General features: G+C 48.9%; 1 protein-coding gene across 1 annotated transcript in view; it reads right to left on the bottom strand.

Moving 5' to 3' along the window:
• Muc2 (mucin 2, oligomeric mucus/gel-forming) overlaps positions 1-22,132 on the bottom strand; it is a 37,102-nt gene that overhangs the window by 1,155 nt on the left and 13,815 nt on the right. The window contains exons 29-55 of the mRNA XM_050137533.1: positions 19,700-21,547; positions 19,406-19,570; positions 18,818-19,081; positions 14,273-18,538; positions 13,826-14,029; positions 13,473-13,648; positions 12,215-12,764; positions 11,342-12,061; positions 9,919-10,321; positions 9,625-9,801; positions 9,071-9,336; positions 8,212-8,466; positions 7,248-7,558; positions 6,745-6,919; positions 6,040-6,287; positions 5,265-5,448; positions 4,764-4,983; positions 3,845-4,023; positions 3,575-3,644; positions 3,346-3,443; positions 3,185-3,216; positions 1,943-2,120; positions 1,565-1,669; positions 1,319-1,359; positions 1,074-1,196; positions 708-806; positions 15-143 (exon numbers count right to left, since the gene is read on the bottom strand). Coding sequence (XP_049993490.1) covers positions 15-143; positions 708-806; positions 1,074-1,196; positions 1,319-1,359; positions 1,565-1,669; positions 1,943-2,120; positions 3,185-3,216; positions 3,346-3,443; positions 3,575-3,644; positions 3,845-4,023; positions 4,764-4,983; positions 5,265-5,448; positions 6,040-6,287; positions 6,745-6,919; positions 7,248-7,558; positions 8,212-8,466; positions 9,071-9,336; positions 9,625-9,801; positions 9,919-10,321; positions 11,342-12,061; positions 12,215-12,764; positions 13,473-13,648; positions 13,826-14,029; positions 14,273-18,538; positions 18,818-19,081; positions 19,406-19,570; positions 19,700-21,547 — 11,486 coding nt within the window. The remainder of the gene's footprint in view (positions 1-14; positions 144-707; positions 807-1,073; positions 1,197-1,318; positions 1,360-1,564; positions 1,670-1,942; positions 2,121-3,184; positions 3,217-3,345; positions 3,444-3,574; positions 3,645-3,844; positions 4,024-4,763; positions 4,984-5,264; positions 5,449-6,039; positions 6,288-6,744; positions 6,920-7,247; positions 7,559-8,211; positions 8,467-9,070; positions 9,337-9,624; positions 9,802-9,918; positions 10,322-11,341; positions 12,062-12,214; positions 12,765-13,472; positions 13,649-13,825; positions 14,030-14,272; positions 18,539-18,817; positions 19,082-19,405; positions 19,571-19,699; positions 21,548-22,132) is intronic.

Below are 22,132 nucleotides of genomic sequence, written 5' to 3'. Positions count from 1 at the left end.
GGGGTCCCACTCACCGGAACACAATCATCGGCGTTGAAGTCGGGGCAGGTGATGTTGGAGACAGAGGAGATGAGCTGGTTGTTGATTTTCAAGCAGCTGAAGAAGGTACAGTGGTCGTTGGGGTTTTTCTGTATCTCCCCGGGCTGTGGACACAACACAGAATGAGGATGAGCAAGTGCGCCCCCAGAGGCCAGCCCCGGGAGACCAGGGAGCTACAGCTTCACAGGCAGTAGTCCCTGGGCAAGTGACATCCATAAGAGAGTCTTGGAGACAGGAACTTACCTGCTTGTGGTTACACAGCATAAAAATCTCTAACCTAGGTCTAACCTATGAACTAGGAAGTGACTCTGAACAGGGAAAAGGTCTTTGAAAATCTCAGGGAAAGAATCTGTAGATGAGGTCATCCTCCTTGCAAGAGACATAGAGGACACACGGGCTCAGATGGAAGGGAGGCTGCTACATGGAGACCAAGTCAGAGATGATACAAACACAGCCAGGCATGTGGAGCCTGAAGAAGAGGAGGAGGTAGGAAGGCTCCTCACGCTTCCGCCAGCCTTGACCCTGGACTTCAGAGCTCCAAAAGTGGAGCAGCCACCCAAATATATCGCTCAAACCAAGTTTTGTGGGACCTGGGATGTCTCAAGCCCAGTGATTGACAAGCTCGTGGGTGGAGCCTAGAGCGCCGCCCCCTGCCCATGAACACACACCTTCAGGATGATATACTGCTGGTCTGGCTTCTCAATGATGCAGTGGGTCTGCTGACATTTCTTGCAGCACTCCCCAGGGACTTCCACAGGCTCAAAGCCCTGTGGACACAGGAGAGGACAAGGCTGAGATCAAAGACTTGTCCCTGCAACCGGCCAGGTCCTGGGATCGCTGGAACACCCCACCTGGGGGGAGGCTCACACGTACAGGGAACAAGTGTCATGGTGGGAGGCACAGTTCAGCGAGGAAGATTTTTTTTTTAATTGAAGGCAAATCATGGAAATGAACATGGAACCATGTGCCTCTTTGAAGATGGGAAGAAGGTAAAGGAGGCAGGAAAAGGGAAGGAAGGGAGGAACCCCACTTACAGAGCTGCAGGAGATCTTGCAGGGCACATGTGTACAGGAGATGTAGTTGACACGGGTGGCATTGTCCGTGGTGTTGGTGCATACACATTCCTGGCACTTGGTGGAGTACACTGGAGATCCAGGCTTTAGGAACAGGCAGAGAAGTAAAGGGGCCGCACACACCATCACCCATGCATACTCCTTCTTCAGGAGACAGACAACGCCACCCATCCCCCGCCCCCGTACCCTCCCAGTTCAGAACTCACCTGGTATTCAGCATTCTCGTGCACACACACACCCTTGGGTACTTGGGGGGGAAAAAGAGTGGGAAAATCTATCAGAAGCCATCCAGCTTCAGCCTGGCACGCAATCTAAGGAGGCTCAGGGCTGGGTGGATGCACAGCCATAGCCATGATAAAGACACACAAGGAGAATGCATGCTCCCTCCACGGACCCTTTGTTCCCAGCCTGCCCCGCCCGTGCCCTTCCCTTGCCCGGCTGGCATCACTTACCACAGGAGTAATCTGGACAGCATTTTCCAGGCTTAGTGACACTCTTGACTTCGAATCCCAGCGAGCAAGAGGGACGTTCCGCACTGCATAGTTTGGTGTCACACTCTGAAGGCAGAGCAGGAGTGTGGTGACCAGGACAGATCACACAGGCAGAGCACCACCTCCCACTGCAGAGCATGAATCCAGGCCCCTGTGCAGCCCGCCAAGACCAGGACTTGGAGTTGGGGCTCCTGATCTGCCCTCAAGTGAGTATAGCCTGAGTTAGCCAGCTGGGGGGGAGGTGGGGGGCAGGAAACCTCACCTACAGCAGGCAAAGTCAGTTACACTAGGAGCCCTAGTGGTATGAGAATAGCTCCCATGCCCCAGGGGTGTCCTTACTACATGTGGTTTTGTTGCAGCACTTGTTATCTGGGTCGAGCTCTTCGACAAGGTATTCGCCATCCTCCTCGCATGTGGTCTGGTTCTCCCCAGCACATATCTTTGGAGTGCAGACAATGCCCTTTCCACCCTCTAGGCAAACACAGTCCTGGCAGTCAAACTCAAAGTGCTCTCCAAACTGCAGAGAGAAAAGATCAGATTAACACCTCGTTAGCCCTACTATGACACGTCCATGGCCAGCCAGAGAGGAAAGAGCTGGACCAGGTAGCCAGATGAGGAATCAAATGAGAAAGCCTTATCCCTCATCACCTCTGAACTCATAGGGAAGGTTCAGGGACAGCCCAGCACCTGTTCATTCAAGGCCACTGATATCACACAGATGTGACTTGCTCACCAGCGTCCACCAACATCCTCCTGGCATGCAACAGACACACCACACATGTCTACTGATTTTTTTAATTGAGCTAAAGATTCAAGCAATGACTGTGGGCACACACAGGAAACAGGACCGAAGAAGGCAACATGCCAGCCCACGTTTAGTCAGAGTATATGACTGGTGAGTGGATGGGTGGATAGATGAATGGATGGTTTGATGGATGAGTAGATGATTGGAAAGATATAAAGATGGATGGATGATGGATTGATGGTTGGTTGCATAGATGGATAGTGTATGGGTAGTTGGATGGGTGGATGGTTGGATGGCTAGATAGCCGATGGGTGGATGGAGGATGAAGGGTTCAGATGGATGGGTGGTTAGATAAATTTGTGGGTGCGGAATAGGTGGATGGATAATGAATTGGTGAATGAATGGAGGATGGATGGATGGATGAAGGATAGATTAATGAATATGAATAGGTGGATGATGGCTGGGTGGCTGGATGAATGGATGATAGATAACAAATAGATAACGGAAGGGATGAAAGATAGATGGTGGTGGATAGGTGATTACTTGGATAGCTAATAAATGGATATACAGATGAATAGTGTGAATAGATGAATGGATTATGGATAGGTATTGGATAGATTGATGGGTGGTTGAATGGATAATGGATAGGTGAGTGGATGGATGGATATATGGATAAATGGATGATATAGATGGTTAAATGGATGACGGACAGCTCACGGTAATGGACTGATGGATAGATGCGCCAATGGATAGATGGCTGAGTGGGTGGATCTCACCCAGGACTTACATGGCTCAGGATTTTAGGGAGAATTCTCCCAGCACAAGGGTAAACCTACCTCTCTGGGCACATTGTCAGGTCCCACACAGCCTAGGAAGAAAGAGGAAACAAACTCTGTTAACACTGTCATGATATTATAAGGAACTGAGATGTGCTTTCTGGCCCTGCCCCTGTAGACACAGAGGCACAGGAGGGAGGCAGTAGGAGTAGGAGACATACCACAAGTCTTCACACAGACATCAATGGCAGGGGAAAACTTTGTGGTGCCTTCAGAACAGAAGCAGCCTTCCACCAAGATTGTGAAATTCTGGGAGGCGCTGGAATGGTAAGACACGCGTTCAGAAGGAAGGAGCGATATAGGCTGGGGCACAGCTCTGGCAGGGGGCTAAAGCTGACTGGACAGCATGAGCAGGACTAGGAAACCAGCGGGAGTCTTCAGGCAGCGTACCTGGACTGGCAGGTGGGTTCTTCTGCAGGGCCACAGGCCTTGTACTCCTTGTGAGAGGGACACTCCACAGCTGCAGGACAGGCGCAAGAATCAGGAAGGTCATACCCAGGGAGATAAGACTGCCCCTCCCTGGAGTGACAAAGCTACCCAGCCCTTCCTACCTAGGACTTCACCCCATGCAAGCCGAGGATGGAGAGTTGCCCGGTACCCATGCCTGACCCACAGATCCCCAGCACAGGCAGTACATGGGGAGAGATGAGAAGTACTTACAGCAGGCCCCCTCAGTACGGTTCCGCCAGTCAACGCAGGTGCCTTCCTTGGCACAGAGGGCTGCATAGGCCTGTACACTGGCACACTCCAAATTAGAGTTAGGTACAAAGCAGCTATCAAACAGACAGGCTTCATAGTAGTGCTTGGGAGGCACGAAGGGGTGACACTCAGAGAACAGGCTGTGCAGGGAGAGATAGATCACACTCTGGTCAGCACCCCAGCCTCTCCACATGCTTCCCTGGCCTCCCCTTGGCCTACCGGAGCCTGCTCAGAGGCCCCTGCCAAAGAGGCCCTACGCTACCAGTAGCAGAAGACAGAAAGTGCTGGCACCTAGAAAAAGAAGGACATGCGCCTGTGTTATCAGACGTGCAGAGATGTACTCTGCACACCTGAACGGTCGCTGGTTGCCAGGATGTCCCCTTCCAACAATCCTGCCAACAGGTTACCTAGCTGTGACTTCAAACACGTACAGGGACAGGGACTGTCCTCCTGTGGCTACCAGATTTAGGAGTTCCTGACCCGTGTCCAAGCTCAAACCTGCCTCGCTGATCTGCTAATGCTGTCTGGTCAGTCGATCTACTCAGGGTCTCCAGCTTACTTGAGCCGGCACCTGGCCAGAAGGCGCGGGACGTCTGAGAGCAAAGAAAAGTGCTGGGGTAGGGGATGTCAAAGAGGATAGCTAGGATCTGGGGAAACAGAAGCCAGGTCCTGAGGCCCCCTGTGATCTGACACCCATCCACAGTGACAACCCCAGCTCTCTCAGGCCCTCACACGGGTTTCTCTGCCTACTTGGTAGACAGTAGGGACAACAGAAAAATGAGACCTCTTGAGACCCTATATTTTTTGAGATAGGATCTCAACCGCCTAGGCTTGTCCTGATCCTCTTGCCTCCTCCACTTCTCTCCTTCCCACAGTTCACCTGCTCTTGATGAGCTCGCAGATAGGAGACACAGTGCAGTTCTCAGGTGGCAAGAACCCTGCTGTCGTGACGGCTGGGCGCTTGGTGGTGAAGCTGCTGTGGGGACAGTGTGGCTTGGAGGGGTCGTTCACCAACCACTCGTCAGCTGCAACCTCACAGTCGGAGATGATCTCCCCGCTGGGCAGGATGCAGTCATCTTCAGTACTGTTGGTGCAGGTGCCTGTGCACAGAGAAGCCACCCGTCAAGCCAGCACCAAGACACACTATCAGACCCAGGTTGGGCCCTGGCACCTTTCCTTCTCCAGCTCACGCTCCCTGTGCCCCACTGGCCAGGCAAGAGGGAAAATTCAAAGTCAAGCTAACATCTGATGGCTCCTCACAGGGACCAAACACAAGAGAATGCCACAGTGCCTGACCACGGAGGAGTAGAGAACCCACAGCTAGGTGACCGATGCTCACACCCAGTCTTGCCCTCCAAGGAAAGAGGCTAGGGGGACTCACCACACTGGCCCTTTGTGTTGTTGCCAAAGAGGTGGTAGGGCAGCCGAATGGAGAAAGACAGGCCATTGTAGGTGATCTGAGCTTCCAGCCTGGGGATGTCCACCACATAGTTGATGCCAGATTCGTATACCTGCACCCCAAACTTCTGGTAGGGCAGAGCCACTACCTGCTTGTTTATCTGCACCTGTAGTCAACATGTCTGAGTCAGGGAGGGCCTCTGAGACTGGAGCAAGAGGCTTGCCCTGCTCTGTCCTGTCCCACCATTGCCCTCTCTGGAAGTCATATAGCTCATCAAGAAGGCCGAGTTGCACCTGGGGATAGCACTTGGGTTATCTCTACCCCTATCTGAAAGGGGAGCTTTTCCTGCCCCTTACGGCTTTCCCTTCCCTTCTTGCTTCCTTTCTACAACACTAGGACAGGCATTTGTCCCAGCTCATCCCAGGAGATACCAAAGAAGGCGCTTCCCAGGGACTTTGAGGTTCCTCGAAAGGTTCGGGGCTCCTCAGATGTTTCCATCGATAGCACCAATGACCCAAGGATAGAGAAGACTCAGCTAGACACAGCTACTTCCTGTTCACCTATCCTCAGAGAGGAGGATTCTGTGCTCACTTAGAGAGCCCATGAGAAGAGCTGACATGACCCTAAGGAGGCTCTAATGTGCCGTGGTTCCAGCCAGGTCCAGTGAATCCGCAGCCTAATCCTTGATCGCCTGGGGCCCACAGTATAAGGCCATGAGAGACACACTTTAGGTGCCCAAACAGTCCCAGCCACATACCTGCACCACAATGGGCATCAACTGCAGAGTCCTGATCTGCACTTCCTGGGTCTCGTGACGCACAATTAGTGTGCGGGGGCAGGATACCTCGTCACTGACATCACAATGGTAGTTGTCAATGTAGACCCCAAAGTTGTCCACCGTGGGGGTAATCTCCTCCATTAGAACATAGGAGCAGTTACCCTGGTAACTGTAGTAGAGCCCATCAAAGGTGACAAAGTGTGGGTCCCCCCAGCCGGTGCAGTAGCCTGTGGAAGAAGATTTGTAAGTTGATGTCATCCAGGATTCAAGGGACAGGCTGGAAAAGCCAGCAGTCACTAAAGGAGCCTGAAAATCCTGGTCCCTGGGTTGAGCCACTAAGGACTTCCAAGTGGGAGCAGATCTTCTAAAAGCATCTTCCCAGTTGGTCCAGAGACACACCCCCTCTTCTGCAGGGAGAAGCCTTGCTTTAGAGTCAGAAGGTCACTCTTAACCTCAGAAGCATCCTTGCTCAGAAAGGTGCCTCTGCCCCACCAGCCAAGACTTCTATCTACCCCCCTCCTACCCAGGGAGACATGAAGGGTATTGAGAAATCCCTAAGACTGTGCACAGCCTACAGCAGGTGCTTAGCAATCAAAGTCTGTTCCCAAGAGGCTAGCCCTGCCGCTACTGGTGCCAAAGAAGAAAGGACCCTGGCAGGCATATTCTCAGATAGTAAGGCCTTACAGTCACACTCCCAGTGCCAGCAGCAGCCATCAGGGTCGATGACACGCACAGGCTTCAGGCCATTGGAGCAGGTAGGCATGGGCGGGGGTTCGCACTTCCGCTCCACAAGCTCCACTACGTTGTCATGCTTGCAAATGGCCATGGTACAGTTACATAGCCACCAGGTCTCATTCTCCTACAGGAGACAGGACATGGACCAGTCAGCAGGCAGCCCCTCTTAGCTTCCCCAGTCTACACAAGAGGATAGGACCCACTCAGGGATGGAGCTGAGGGAGGCTAATATGTGGAGAAGAAAGTCAGGATATGGGGAAAAGAGAGAAGGCCAGCGGACCCTAAGCCCACGATGTTTCAGGAAATATCAGCCCTACTGGAGAAGGTGCAGGGTGTGGGAACATGGGCATCTTGGACAACCAGGAAGGTTGTCCTGTACCATTTAGATGGTAGGTGCCCAGACATGGACCTGTTCAGTATCAGGGTAAGAAAGCCATATATTACCCACTGACCTGTCTAGGAGGATCAAAGTCGAGGCACCACCCAGGGGTGGAGGTTGTGGTTGGTGCCTTGGATGATGTGGATTTTGTTGTGGAGGAAGTAGACTTTGAAGATGTGGTAGATGATGCTGTAGAGGGTGTAGACTTTGAAGATGTGGTAGATGGTGTGGAGGGTGTGGTCGTCGGGGAGGACGTTGGTGTTGATGGTGTAGAAGTTGAGGGAGTAGATGGACAGGGCCAATCGAAGATTTGGAGTTTGCACTCCTCAGAGCAGTTCACATAATAACAAGTGTTCCCATGGGTATTGTTGTAGACCAGTTCACCTAAAAGGGAAGAGAAGGACGCAGTCTTTACACCATCCAGAGGCAGAGCTAGCCACGAAAACACACTAATCGACTCCATGGAGGCCTTGGAGAGGGACTCACTGTCCTGGAGGAGGGTACTTAGGGGATAAGACTAAAGTTAGATGAGGTATGAGGGTAAGCCCCCTAGTGTGACATTAGTGGCATTGCAAGAAGAGGATGAGAGACCAGAGACGGCACATCTCTCACGGCCTGATACCTGCATTGGATTTTGATGCAGAATGAGGAAACCATCAGGTGCCCATGCCATGTTACTTCCTAGCCTCTGGAACTGTCAGCTGGATGGCCACGTGCCAGGGCCACGTTACTGTACTTCCTAGCCTCTGAAACTGTCAGCTGACGGTTATTATTTATAAATCATTTGACCTCAAGTATTTTGTTATAACAGAAAACAGACTAAGACCCACCCTACTTGTCCTCCTGGCCTGGGAAGAGCCCTGACCTCTGGTTCATGTTCCAAGTAATGTGAAGCTGGCCACAAAAACATCCACCCATGACCAGCATCCAGCCTCCTGAGAAAGCTTCAAGTTGGGGTCTGACCCTGGTTCTACACACTGGAAAGAGCAGGGGACAGCCTGAGCTTTGTAAACATTAGACATAAACACCATGGATACCTGGACCATAGTACGTGTCATTCAAAACACAGCAGGTAACCAAGGTCTCAACACTGATCCAGTCAGTGATGGGAGAGGTGATTGGGGAGGCTGAGGAGATTGTGCCCCAAGAAGAGGTCCTGGTGGTCTCCAAAGTAGTTGGTGTGGTTTCCGTGGTAGATACTGGCACAGTGAAGGATGTAGGGGTGGATGTGGAGGGTGGTCTTGTGGTGGGTGAAGTTTGTCCTGTTGTGGTCCTTGAGGAAGTAGATGTGCCTGTAAGAACATTGTGGGTCAATGGCACTGGTCATCTCAGATGCCGCAGGGCTCAACCTGCAGGCCCCGCCACAGAGAGAGAACAGCTGGCACAAGAAGCCATAGTGAGGTCTCAAAGCCTTATATCTACTCACCAGGATTTGACACCACCATGCACACTGTGTGACTGTCACACTGGACATCTGACAAGGCCAGACTAGCTACCCTCCAAGGCCTTTTGTGCCATGCCCAGACAGAAGAGTAGCCCTATGCCTTACACCAACCTTGACCTAATGCAGCCCAAGATCTCCCTGGGCAAACTTTCCCCATGGAGATCTTTCAGTACTGGGCTACACATTCTATGCTGAAGTAGCTCTGCCTGAGGAAAGTCTATCTACAGGAAGGTAGTGACCTGTTTCCAACCAATTCATCAATCCAAGGGGTCTGACTCAGTAGGCAGGGAAGGTCCAAACTTTCCAGGGGACTTGCCTCACTGCACAAGATCAGGGTCATGAACCACAAAGATCTGACTCCAAGCTCGAGTTGTGAGGCTATAAAGCTTCCCTGGCAAAAATGACACTCTCCTAAGAGAGGAGGAATGGGGTGGCTTCCCATGTGTACTTACCGGAAGCAGTGGTGGAGGGTCCCGGTGTTGGTCCTGGAGGTAAAGAGGGTGTGCTGCCCGCTGACGAAGTGATGGATGGTGATGTTCCAGGTGACGATGCAGTGCTAGACGTTACTATGGTGGTAGCAGGAGTGCTAGGAATGATGATGGACTCCGTAGGTGGGGAAGAGGGGAGCACAGTGGTCACAGGTGTTGATGGTTTCGTTGGAGATTTAGAAGGAGTTTGGCTAGTAGATGTTGGAGTTGTGTTTTCAGTGGAGGTAGAGGTTGGGATCAGTGTCTCTAAAGTGGTGGCAGATGGGGTTGGAGTTTCTGTGATGATGGCAGTGGAGGTTGGGCTTGGGGAAAGTGTGATGGTGGTGGCAGTAATAGGAGAGGATGAGGGTGGAAGTTGTGTGCTTGTAGAAGTTGAGGCTGATGACTCTGTGGTGGAAGGTGTTGGAGTTGGAGGCAATGTGGTGGTGGGGACTGGGCTTGGTGTCTGGATAGTGGTAGTAGATATAGTAGTGAAGATGTCTATGATTGGTGTTGCAGGTGTGGTATGTGTTGTAGATGTTAAGGTCTCTGAAGTAGTAGGTGATGAAGTTGAAGTAACTGTGGTAGTCAAGGTAGGGGTTGGTGTCTCTGTGGATGTAGATGTTGGAGTGGAGGTCTCTGTAACAATTGTTGCTGTTGTCACATGTGTTGTAGTAGAAATTGGAGTTGAGGCTTCTGTGGTAGTAAGTGTTGGGGTTGTAGACAGAGTGGTGCTAAGAGTTGGGGTGGATCTTTCTGTGGTGGTAGATGTTGGAGTGGAGGTCTCTATAACAATGGTTGGTATTGTGGTCTGTGTGATAATAGATGGTAATGTCTCAGTAGTGGAAGGTGTTGGGGTTGAAGTCACTGTAATAGTGGACATTGAACTTGGTGTCTTTATGGTGGCTGATGTTGGAGTGAAGGTACCTTGACTAGTGGTTGTTGTTGTTGTGGTTTGTGTAGAAGTAGATGTTGGAGTAGAGGTGTCTATGATGATAGGTGTTGGGGTGGGAGTCACTGTGGTAGACAGATTTGGGGTTGGCGTCTCTGTGGGTGTAGATGTTGGAGTGGAGGTACTTTGACTATGTGTTGGTGTTGTGGTCTGTGTGGTAGTAGATATTGGAGTTGAGGTTTCTGGGCTACTAGGTTTTGATGTTGAAGTCACTATGGTGGTCGGGGTTGGGGTTGGGGTCTCTGTGGTGGTAGATGTTGGAGTGGACGTACCTAGACTAGTGGTTGTTGTTGTGGTTTGTGTAGAAGTAGATGTTGGAGTAGAGGTTTCTATGATGGTAGGTGTTGGGTTGGAAGTTACTGTGGTAGTCAGATTTGGGGTTGGTGTCTCTGTGGGAGTAGATGTTGGAGTAGACGTGCCTAGACTAGTGGTAGCTGTTGTGGTTTGTGTAGAAGTAGATGTTGGAGTAGTGGTATCTATGATGGTAGGTGTTGGGGTTTGAGTTACTGTGGTAGTCAGATTTGGGGTTGGTGTCTCTGTGGGTGTAGATGTTGGACTGGAGGTACCTTGACTAAGTGTTGGTGTAGTGGTCTGTGTTGTAAATATTGGAGTTGAGGTTTCTGGGCTGCTACGTATTAGGGTTGAAGTAACTATGTTGGTCGGGGTTGGGGTTGGTGTCTCTGTGGTGGTAGATGTTGGAGTGGACGTACTTACACTAGTGGTTGTTGTTGTGGTTTGTGTAGAAGTAGATGTTGAAGTAGTAGTTTCTATGATGGTAGGTGTTGGGGTTTGAGTTACTGTGGTAGTCAGATTTGGGGTTGGTGTCTCTGTGGGTGTAGATATTAGAGTGGAGGTACCTTGACTAAGTGGTGGTGTAGTGGTCTGTGTTGTAGTAGATATTGGAGTTGAGGTTTCTGGGCTGCTAGGTGTTGGGGTTGAAGCCAGTATGGTGGTCGGCGTTGGGGTTGGTGTCGCTGTGGTGGTAGATTTTGGAGTGGACGTACCTACACTAGTGGTTGTTGTGGTTTGTGTAGAAGTAGATGTTGGAGTAAAGGTTTCTATGATGGTAGGTGTTAGGTTGGAAGTTACTGTGGTAGTCAGATTTGGGGTTGGTGTCTCTGTGGGAGTAGATGTTGGAGTGGCCGTGCCAAGACTAGTGGTTGCTGTTGTGGTTTGTGTAGAAGTAGATGTTGGAGTAGTGGTTTCTATGATGGTAGGTGTTGGGGTTTGAGTTACTGTGGTAGTCAGATTTGGGGTTGGTGTCTCTGTGGGTGTAGATATTGGAGTGGAGGTACCTTGACTAAGTGTTGGTGTAATGGTCTGTGTTATAGAAGATGTTGAGGTTTCTGGGCTGCTAGGTTTTGGGGTTGAAGTCACTATGGTTGTCGGGGTTGGGGTTGGTGTCTCTGTAGTGGTAGATGTTGGGGTGGACGTACCTAGACTAGTGGTTGTTGTTGCGGTTTGTGTAGAAGTAGATGTTGGAGTAGAGGTTTCTATGATGATAGGTGTTCGTGTTTGAGTTACTGTGGTAGTTAGAGTTGGGGTTGGTGTCTCTGTGGGAGTAGATGTTGGAGTGGAGGGCCCTAGACTAGTGGTTGTTGTTGTGGTTTGTGTAAAAGTAGATGTTGGAGTAGAGGTTTCTATGATGGTAGGTGTTGGGTTGGAAGTTACTGTGGTAGTCAGATTTGGGGTTGGTGTCTCTGTGGGAGTAGATGTTGGAGTGGACGTGCCTAGACTAGTGGTTGCTATTGTGGTTTGTGTAGAAGTAGACGTTGGAGTAGTGGTTTCTATGATGGTGGGTGTTGGGGTTTGAGTTATTGTGGTAGTCAGATTTGGGGTTGGTTTCTCTGTGGGTGTATATATTGGAGTGGAGGTACGTTGACTAAGTGTTGGTGTAGTGGTCTGTGTTGTAGAAGATATTGGAGTTGAGGTTTCTGAGCTGCCCGGTTTTGGGGTTGAAGTCACTATGGTAGTCGGGGTTGGGGTTGCTGTCTCTGTGGTGGTAGATGTTGGAGTGGACGTACCTATACTAGTGGTTGTTGTTGTGGTTTGTGCAGAAGTAGATGTTGGAGTAGATGTTTCTATGATGATAGGTGTTGGTGTGTGAGTTACTGTGGTAGTTAGTGTTGGGGTTGGTGTCTCTGTGGGAGTAGATGTTGGAGTGGAGGGCCCTAGACTAGTAGTTGTTGTTGTGGTTTGTGTAAAAGTAGATGTTGGAGTAGAGGTTTCTATGATGGTAGGTGTTGGGTTGGAAGTTACTGTGGTAGTCAGATTTGGGGTTGGTGTCTCTGTGGGAGTAGATGTTGGAGTGGACGTGCCTAGACTAGTGGTTGCTATTGTGGTTTGTGTAGAAGTAGATGTTGGAGTAGTGGTTTCTATGATGGTAGGTGTTGGGGTTTGAGTTATTGTGGTAGTCAGATTTGGAGTTGGTGTCTCTGTGGGTGTAGATATTGGAGTGGAGGTACCTTGACTAAGTGTTGGTGTAGTGGTCTGTGTTGTAGAAGATATTTGAGTTGAGGTTTCTGGGCTGCTAGATTTTGGGGTTGAAGTCACTATGGTTGTCGGGGTTGTGGTTGGTGTCTCTGTGGTGGTAGATGTTGGAGTGGACGTACCTACACTAGTGGTTGTTGTTGCGGTTTGTGTAGAAGTAGATGTTGGAGTAGAGGTTTCTATGATGATAGTTGTTGGTGTGTGAGTTACTGCGGTAGTTAGAGTTGGGGTTGGTGTCTCTGTGGCAGTAGATGTTGGAGTGGAAGGCCAAAGACTAGTGGTTGTTGTAGTGGTTTGTGTAAAAGTAGATGTTGGGGTAGAGGTTTCTATGATGGTAGGTGTTGGGTTGGAAGTTACTGTGGTAGTCAGATTTGGGGTTGGTGTCTCTGTGGGAGTAGATGTTGGAGTGGACGTGCCTAGACTAGTGGTTGCTATTGTGGTTTGTGTAGAAGTAGACGTTGGAGTAGTGGTTTCTATGATGGTGGGTGTTGGGGTTTGAGTTATTGTGGTAGTCAGATTTGGGGTTGGTTTCTCTGTGGGTGTATATATTGGAGTGGAGGTACGTTGACTAAGTGTTGGTGTAGTGGTCTGTGTTGTAGAAGATATTGGAGTTGAGGTTTCTGAGCTGCCCGGTTTTGGGGTTGAAGTCACTATGGTAGTCGGGGTTGGGGTTGCTGTCTCTGTGGTGGTAGATGTTGGAGTGGACGTACCTATACTAGTGGTTGTTGTTGTGGTTTGTGCAGAAGTAGATGTTGGAGTAGATGTTTCTATGATGATAGGTGTTGGTGTGTGAGTTACTGTGGTAGTTAGTGTTGGGGTTGGTGTCTCTGTGGGAGTAGATGTTGGAGTGGAGGGCCCTAGACTAGTAGTTGTTGTTGTGGTTTGTGTAAAAGTAGATGTTGGAGTAGAGGTTTCTATGATGGTAGGTGTTGGGTTGGAAGTTACTGTGGTAGTCAGAGTTGGGGTTGGTGTCTCTGTGGGAGTAGATGTTGGAGTGGAGGGCCCTAGACTAGTGGTTGTTGTTGTGGTTTGTGTAAAAGTAGATGTTGGAGTAGAGGTTTCTATGATGGTAGGTGTTGGGTTGGAAGTTACTGTGGTAGTCAGATTTGGGGTTGGTGTCTCTGTGGGAGTAGATGTTGGAGTGGACGTGCCTAGACTAGTGGTTGCTATTGTGGTTTGTGTAGAAGTAGATGTTGGAGTAGTGGTTTCTATGATGGTAGGTGTTGGGGTTTGAGTTATTGTGGTAGTCAGATTTGGAGTTGGTGTCTCTGTGGGTGTAGATATTGGAGTGGAGGTACCTTGACTAAGTGTTGGTGTAGTGGTCTGTGTTGTAGAAGATATTTGAGTTGAGGTTTCTGGGCTGCTAGATTTTGGGGTTGAAGTCACTATGGTTGTCGGGGTTGTGGTTGGTGTCTCTGTGGTGGTAGATGTTGGAGTGGACGTACCTACACTAGTGGTTGTTGTTGCGGTTTGTGTAGAAGTAGATGTTGGAGTAGAGGTTTCTATGATGATAGTTGTTGGTGTGTGAGTTACTGCGGTAGTTAGAGTTGGGGTTGGTGTCTCTGTGGCAGTAGATGTTGGAGTGGAAGGCCAAAGACTAGTGGTTGTTGTAGTGGTTTGTGTAAAAGTAGATGTTGGGGTAGAGGTTTCTATGATGGTAGGTGTTGGGTTGGAAGTTACTGTGGTAGTCAGATTTGGGGTTGGTGTCTCTGTGGGAGTAGATGTTGGAGTGGACGTGCCTAGACTAGTGGTTGCTGTTGTGGTTTGTGTAGTAGATGTTGGAGTAGTGGTTTCTATGATGGTAGGTGTTTGGGTTTGAGTTACTGTGGTAGTCAGATTTGGGGTTGGTGTCTCTGTGAGTGTAGATATTGGAGTGGAGGTACCTTGACTAAGTGTTGGTGTAGTGGTCTGTGTTGTAGAAGATATTGTAGTTGAGGTTTCTGGGCTGCTAGGTTTTGGGGTTGAAGTCACTATGGTTGTCGGGGTTGTGGTTGGTGTCTCTGTGGTGGTAGATGTTGGAGTAGACGTACCTATACTAGTGGTTGTTGTTGCGGTTTGTGTAGAAGTAGATTTTGGAGTAGAGGTTTCTATGATGATAGGTGTTGGTGTGTGAGTTACTGTGGTAGTTAGAGTTGGGGATGGTGTCTCTGTGGGAGTAGATGTTGGAGTGGAGGGCCCTAGACTAGTGGTTGCTGTTGTGGTTTGTGTAAAAGTAGATGTTGGAGTAGAGGTTTCTATGATGGTAGGTGTTGAGTTGGAAGTTACTGTGGTAGTCAGATTTGGGGTTGGTGTCTCTGTGGGAGTAGATGTTGGAGTGGACGTGCCTAGACTAGTGGTTGCTGTTGTGGTATGTGTAGAAGTAGATGTTGGAGCAGTGGTTTCTATGATGATAGGTGTTGGTGTGTGAGTTACTGTCGTAGTTAGATTTGGGGTTGGTGTCTCTGTGGGAGTAGATGTTGGAGTGGAGGGACCTAGACTAGTGGTTGTTGTAGTGGTTTGTGTAAAAGTAGATGTTGGAGTAGAGGTTTCTATGATGGTAGGTGTTGAGTTGGAAGTTACTGTGGTAGTCAGATTTGGGGTTGGTGTCTCTGTGGGAGTAGATGTTGGAGTGGACGTGCCTAGACTAGTGGTTGCTGTTGTGGTATGTGTAGAAGTAGATGTTGGAGCAGTGGTTTCTATGATGATAGGTGTTGGTGTGTGAGTTACTGTCGTAGTTAGATTTGGGGTTGGTGTCTCTGTGGGAGTAGATGTTGGAGTGGAGGGACCTAGACTAGTGGTTGTTGTAGTGGTTTGTGTAAAAGTAGATGTTGGAGTAGAGGTTTCTATGATGCTGGGTGTTGGGTTGGAAGTTACTGTGGTAGTCAGATTTGGGGTTGGTGTCTCTGTGGGAGTAGATGTTGGAGTGGAGGGCCCTAGACTTGTGGTTGCTGTTGTGGTTTGTGTAGAAGTAGATGTTGGAGTAGTGGTTTCTATGATGGTAGGTGTTGGGGTTTGAGTTACTGTGGTAGGCAGATTTGGGGTTGGTGTCTCTGTGGGTGTAGTTATTGCAGTGGAGGTACGTTGACTAAGTGTTGGTGTAGTGGTCTGTGTGGTAGTAGATATTGGTGTTGGGGTTTCTGGGCTGCTAGTTTTTGGAGTTGAAGTCACTATTGTGGTCGGGGTTGGGGTTGGTGTCTCTGTGGTGGTAGATGTTTGAGTGGACGTACCTACACTAGTGGTTGTTGTTGTAGTTTGTGTAGAAGTAGATGTTGGAGTAGAGGTTTCTATGATGGTAGGTGTTGGTGTGTGAGTTACTGTGGTAGTCAGAGTTGGGGTTGGTGTCTCTGTGGAAGTAGATGTTGGAGTGGAGATACCTTCACTTGGTGTTGGTGTTGTAGTATGTGTGGCAGTATATATTGGAGTTGAGGTTTCTGGGCTGCTAGGTTTTGGGGTTGAAGTCACTATGGTTGTCGTTGTTGGGGTTGGTGTCTCTGTGGTTGTAGATGTTGGAGTGGACGTACCTATACTAGTGGTTGTTGTTGCAGTTTGTGTAGAAGTAGATTTTGGAGTAGAGGTTTCTATGATGATAGGTGTTGGTGTGTGAGTTACTGTGGTAGTTAGTGTTGGGGTTGGTGTCTCTATCGTGGGAGATGTTGGACTCGAGGTCCCTAGACTTGTGGTTGTTGTTGTGGTTTGTGTAGAAGTAGATGTTGTAGTAAAAGTTTCTATGATGGTAGGTGTTGGGTTGGGAGTTACTGTGGTACTCAGATTATGGGTTGGTATCTCTGTGGGAGTAGATGTTGGCGTGGATGTACCTAGGCTACTGGTTGCTGTTGTGGTTTGTGTAGAAGTAGATGTTGGAGTAGTGGTTTCTATGATGGTAGGTGTTGGGGTTTGAGTTACTGTGGTAGTCAGATTTGGGGTTGGTGTCTCTGTGGGTGTAGATATTGGAGTGGAGGTACCTTGACTAAGTGTTGGTGTAGTGGTCTGTGTTGTAGTAGATATTGGAGTTGAGGTTTCTGGGCTGCTAGGTTTTATGGTTGAAGTCACTATGATGGTCGGTGTTGGCGTTGGTGTCTTTCTGGAGGTAGATGTTGGAGTGGACGTACCTACACTAGTGGTTGCTGTTTTGGTTTGTGCAGAAGTAGATGTTGGAGTAGTGGATTCTATGATGTTAGGTGTTGGTGTGTGAGTTACTGTGGTAGTCAGAGTTGCGGTTGGTGTCTCTGTGGGAGTAGATGTTGGAGTGGAGGGACCTAGACTAGTGGTTGTTGTTGTGGTTTGTGTAGCAGTAGATGTTGGAGTAGGGGTTCCTATGATGGTAGGTGTTTTGTTGGGAATCACTGTGGTAGTCAGATTTGGGGTTGGTGTCTCTGTGGGAAGAGATGTTGGAGTGGACGTACCTAGACTAGTGGTTGCTGTTGTGGTTTGTGTAGAAGTAGATTTTGAAGTAGCACTTTCTATGATGTTAGGGGTTGGCGTTTGAGTTACTGTGGTAGTCAGGTTGGGGGTTGGTGTCTCTGTGGGTGTAGATGTTGGGGTGGAGGTACCTTGACTAAGTGTTGGTGAAGTGATCTGTGTGGTAGTAGATATTGGAGTTGAGGTTTCTGGGCTACTAGGTTTTGATGTTGAAATCACTATGGTGGTTGGGGTTGGGGTCGGTGTCACTGTGGTGGTTGTTGTTGGAGTGGACTTACCTACACTAGTGGTTGTTGTTGTGGTTTGTGTAGAAGTAGATGTTGGAGTAGAGGTTTTTATGATGGTAGGTGTTGGGGTTTGAGTTACTGTTGTAGTCAGAGTTGGGGTTGGTGTCTCTGTGGGTGTAGTTGTTGGAGTGGAGGTCCCTAGACTAGTGGTTGTTGTGGTTTGTGTAGAAGTAGATGTTGAAGTAGAGGTTTCTATGATGGTAGGTGTTGGGGTTTCAGTTACTGTGCTAGTCAGATTTGGGGTCGGTGTCTCTGTGGTGGTAGATGTTGGAGTGGACGTGCCTACACTAGTGGTTGCTGTTGTGGTTTGTGTAGAAGTAGATGTTGGAGTAGAGGTTTCTATGATGATAGGTGTTGGGTTGGAAGTTACTGTGGTAGTCAGATTTGGGGTTGCTGTCTCTGTGGGAGTAGATGTTGGAGTGGAGGGCCCTAGACTAGTGGTTGCTGTTGTGGTTTGTGTAGAAGTAGATGTTGGAGTAGTGGTTTCTATGATGGTAGGTGTTGGAGTTTGAGTTACTGTGGTAGTCAGATTTGGGGTTGGTGTCTCTGTGGGTGTATATGTTGGAGTGGAGGTACCTTGACTAAGTGTTGGTTTAGTGGTCTGTGTGGAAGTAGATATTGGAGTTGAGGTTTCTGGGCTGCCTGGTTTTGGGGTTGAAGTCACTATGGTGGTCTGGGTTGGGGTTGGTGTCTCTGTGGTGGTAGATGTTGGAGTGGACGTACCTACACTAGTGGTTGTGATTGTGGTTTGTGTAGAAGTAGATGTTGGACTAGAAGTTTCTATGATGGTAGGTGTTGGGTTGGGAGTCTCAGTGGTAGTCAGAGTTCGGGTTGGTGTCTCTTTGGGAGTAGATGTTGGAGTGGAGGTGCCTTGACTTCGTGTTGGTGTTGTGGTCTGTGTGGTAGTAGATATTGGTGTTGGGGTTTCTGGGCTGCTAGTTTTTGGTGTTGAAGTCACTATGGTGGTCTGGGTTGGGGTTGGTGTCTCTGTGGTGGTAGATGTTGGAGTGGACGTACCTACACTAGTGGTTGTTGTTGTGGTTTGTGTAGAAGTAGATGTTGGAGTAGAGGTTTCTATGATGGTAGGTGTTGGGGTGTGAGTTACTGTGGTAGTCAGAGTTGGGGTTGGTGTCTCTGTGGGAGTAGATGTTGGAGTGGAGGTACCTTCACTTGGTGTTGGTGTTGTGGTATGTGTGGTAGTAGATATTGGAGTTGAGGTTTCTGGGCTGCTAAGTTTTGGGGTTGAAATCAGTATGGTGGTCGGGGTTGGGGTTGGTGTCTCCGTGGGAGTAGGTGTTGGAGTGGACGTTCCTAGACTAGTGGTTGCTGTTGTGGTTTGTGTAAAAGTAGATGTTGGAGTAGTGGTTTCTATGATGGTAGGTGTTGGGGTTCGAGTTACTGTGGTAGTAAGATTTGGGGTTGGTGTCTGTGTGGGTGTAGATGTTAGAGTGGAGGTCCCTAGACTAGTTATTGTTTTTGTGGTTTGTATTGAAGTAGATGTTGGAGTAGAGGTTTCCATGGTGGTAGGTGTTCGGTTGGGTGTCACTGTGGTAGTCAGATTTGGCGTTGGTGTCTCTGTGGTTGTGGATGTTGAAGTGGACGTACCTTCACTATGTGTTGGTGCTGTGGTCTGTGTGGTAATTGATTTTGGAGTTGGGGTTTCTGGGCTGCTAGATGTTGGCGTTGAACTCACTATAGGGGTCGAGGTTGGGGTTGGTGTCTCTGTGGGAGTAGATGTCGGAGTGGACGTACCTACACCTGTGGTTGTTGTTATGGTTTGTGTAGAAGTAGATGTTGGAGTAGAGGTTTTTATGATGGTTGGTGTTTGTGTGTGAGTTACTGTGGTAGTCAGAGTTGGGGTTGGTGTCTCTGTGGGAATAGATGTTGGAGTGGAGGTACTTTGACTATGTGTTGTTGTTGTGGTATGTATGGTACTAGATATTGGAGTTGAGATTTCTGAGCTGCTAGGTTTTGGGGTTGAAGTCACTATGGTTGTTGGGGTTGGGGTTGGTGTCTCTGTGGTGGTAGATGTTCGAGTGGACGTACCCAGACTAGATGTTGTTGTTGTGGTTTGTATAGAAGTAGATGTTGGAGTCAAGGTTTCTATGATGGTAGGTGTTGGGTTGGGAGTCTCAGTGGTAGTCAGAGTTCGGGTTGGTGTCTCTGTTGGAGTAGATGTTGGACTGAAGGTACCTTGACTTGGTGTTGGTGATATGGTCTGTGTGGTAGTAGATATTGGTGTTGGGGTTTCTGGACTGCTAGTTTTTGGGGTTGAAGTCACTATGGTGGTCTCGGTTGGGGTTGGTGTCTTCCTGGTGGTAGATGTTATAGTTGAGGTACCTAGACTAGTGGTTGTTCCTGTAGTGTGTGTAGATGTAGATGTTGGAGTAGAGGTTTCTATGATTGTAGGTGTTGTGTTTGGAGTCAGTGTGGTTCTCTCAGTTGGGGTTGGTGTCTCTGTGTGCGTAGTTGTTGAAGTGGAGGTACCTTGACTAGGTGTTGGTGTTGTGATCTGTGTGGTAGTAGATATTGGAGTTGATGTTTCTGTGGTCATAAGTATTGGGGTTTTGGTCACTGTTGTGGTTGGGGTTGGGGTTGGTGTCTTTGTTGTGGTCGCTGTTGTAGGGACTGTTCCTGAAATAGGTGTTGTTGTTGAGGTCTGTGTGGTTGTAGATAATTGAGTTGGGGTTTCTGGGCTGCTAGGTTTTGGGGTTGGAGTCACTAAGGTAGTTGGTGTTGGTGTCTCTATGGTTGTAGATGTTGGAGTTGAGGTACCTAGACTAGTGGTTGTTGTTGTGATCTGTGTGGTAGAAGATATTGGACTTGAGGTTTCTGGGGTGGGAGTTATTGGGGTTGGAGTCCCTTGTGTGGTCGGTTTTGAACTTGGTGTTTCTGTGATGGTAGATGTTGGCATGGAGGTATTTGGACTAGGGGTGGGTGTTGTGGTCTCTGTTGTATTCCATAATGGAGTTGACATTACTGGGGTGGTTGTTGACACGGTTGAAGTCATTGTTGTAGTGGGTGTGGGGCTCGATGTCTGAGTGGTGGTAAATGATGGAGTCGATCTTTCTATGGTTGATATCTCTGTTGTGGTAGATGTTTGGGTTTGAGTCACTGTGGTACTTGGTGTTGGGCTTGTCTCTGTAGTGGTATATCTGGGTGTCGGTGTTGTGGTCTGTGTGGTAGTAGAGTTTGGTGTTGGGGTCTTTGTGCTGGTAGATGTTGGGATAGTAGTCACTATAGTAGTGGTTGAAAGTGGTGTCGTCTCGGAGCATTCTGGCTTACAGCACTCACAGCACTTAACATTGATCTCATAGTTGACACACACAGGCATTGGGATATACCCTCCTAATTTCTGATCTGAATTTTTACATACTAGCCCAACTTCTGTGTTACAAGTGACAATCTGTCCTAGCTGTTCAAGTGTTTTGTCGTTATACATCACAGCTCTGCAGGAGATGTCAGCTACTTCCCAACCTGTTTTACAGGCATCTCCAATCGGTTCAAAATCTCCACTGTTTTTATCATTTTTAGGTTTGCCAGAATCCGTCCAGCCAGTCCACTCGCACTCTTCAATGTTTTCAATGCATGGGGTGGTGGTGGCGGTGGTGGTGGTGGTGGTGGTGGTGGTGGTGGTGGTGGTGGTGGTGGTGGTGGTGGTGGTGGTGGAGGAGGAGGAGGAGGACAGAGTAGACAAGGTTGATGAAATGGTAGGTGAGGTGCTTGGTGATGTGGCAGTTGAGGTGCCTAGTGAAGGGGTTGGTGAAGTTGTAACAGAGGTGGTTGGTGAAGATGTCTGTGAAGTGGTAAATGAAGTCACTGGTGTAGCACTAGATGAAATGGTTGGTGTAGTGGTTGGTGAAATGGTTGGTGTAGTGGTAGGCAAGCTTGTTGGTGATGTGGTAGCTGGAGTAGTTGGTGAAACTGTTGAAGTGGTAGGTGGAGTTGTTGGTGAAGTGGTAGATGAGGCTGTTGGTGAAGTGGTAGGTGAGGCTGTTGGTGAAGTTCTAGGTGAGATTGTTGGTGAAGCTGTGGATGAGGCGGTTGAAATAGAACAGTTCACCTCTGGAGAGCAACACTTGACTCGTATCTCATAGTCATAACAAAGTTCAAATAGTCCGTTTCCATACTGGTCTTCGTTATTGCAAATGAGCCCAAATGAGACATTACACTGTACCTTCTGCTCCAGATCCTGCCAGCTGAGTGTGGGGTCTGTGGCTGACCTGCACTCAATGTCCACAGGAGCACTACAGATGCTGTCGAAGGTCTCTCGCTCACCACCATTACTGCCAGCGCTAGGATGGTTGTTGTTGATCCAATCAGTCCAGCAGCATACTAGAAAAGCAAAATTACATATAGGTTATTCATGCCTGAGGGAGGCTATGGGATCGAGTCTCCGGTGACCTCTGCAGATGCCCCACAGACACACTTGCCCACCCATCATCACCAAGGGACCGTGTTTATAGGGTCGTATTTCACAACAGACATATTTCCACCTTCATGCAGCTGAAAGACTGTGGTCCAGAGAGACAGGGCCACCCAAGGCCTGTCTTAGAGCCCCAACTCAGTAACCCTTCCTTGACAATGTTGTGTGAAAGAAAAAGACTAACAAGAGAACCATTCCTAAGGAAGAGTGTGAAAGGAACTCTGTCTATTCCTGACCAAGAACGTGGTCACCCACACAGGTCAGGTCCCACCTCTGTGTCTATAGATTTGGCAAACAGTGGGTAAATACACCCATAATCCACAGCAGGTAAGTGCAGCCTGCCCTCGCTTCTGCTTCTGAAGGAAGTCCAGAAGGGATTTGGAAATATTTTCCCTTCTTGGCCCTACTTACCAGGAGCTGCTGATGGAACTTCAGTCAAGAAAAAGGGGAGGATATCACTGCACAGTTTAAGTCTGAAACTCTCAACATAGACC

Source organism: Alexandromys fortis, unplaced genomic scaffold, assembly GCF_014885135.2.
Source record: "Alexandromys fortis isolate MF-2015 unplaced genomic scaffold, M_Fortis_MF-2015_v1.1 scaffold_3, whole genome shotgun sequence".
Taxonomy (NCBI): domain Eukaryota; kingdom Metazoa; phylum Chordata; class Mammalia; order Rodentia; family Cricetidae; genus Alexandromys; species Alexandromys fortis.
The sequence above is the reverse complement of the archived record's forward strand: the minus strand, read 5'-3'. Positions and strand labels throughout refer to the sequence as shown.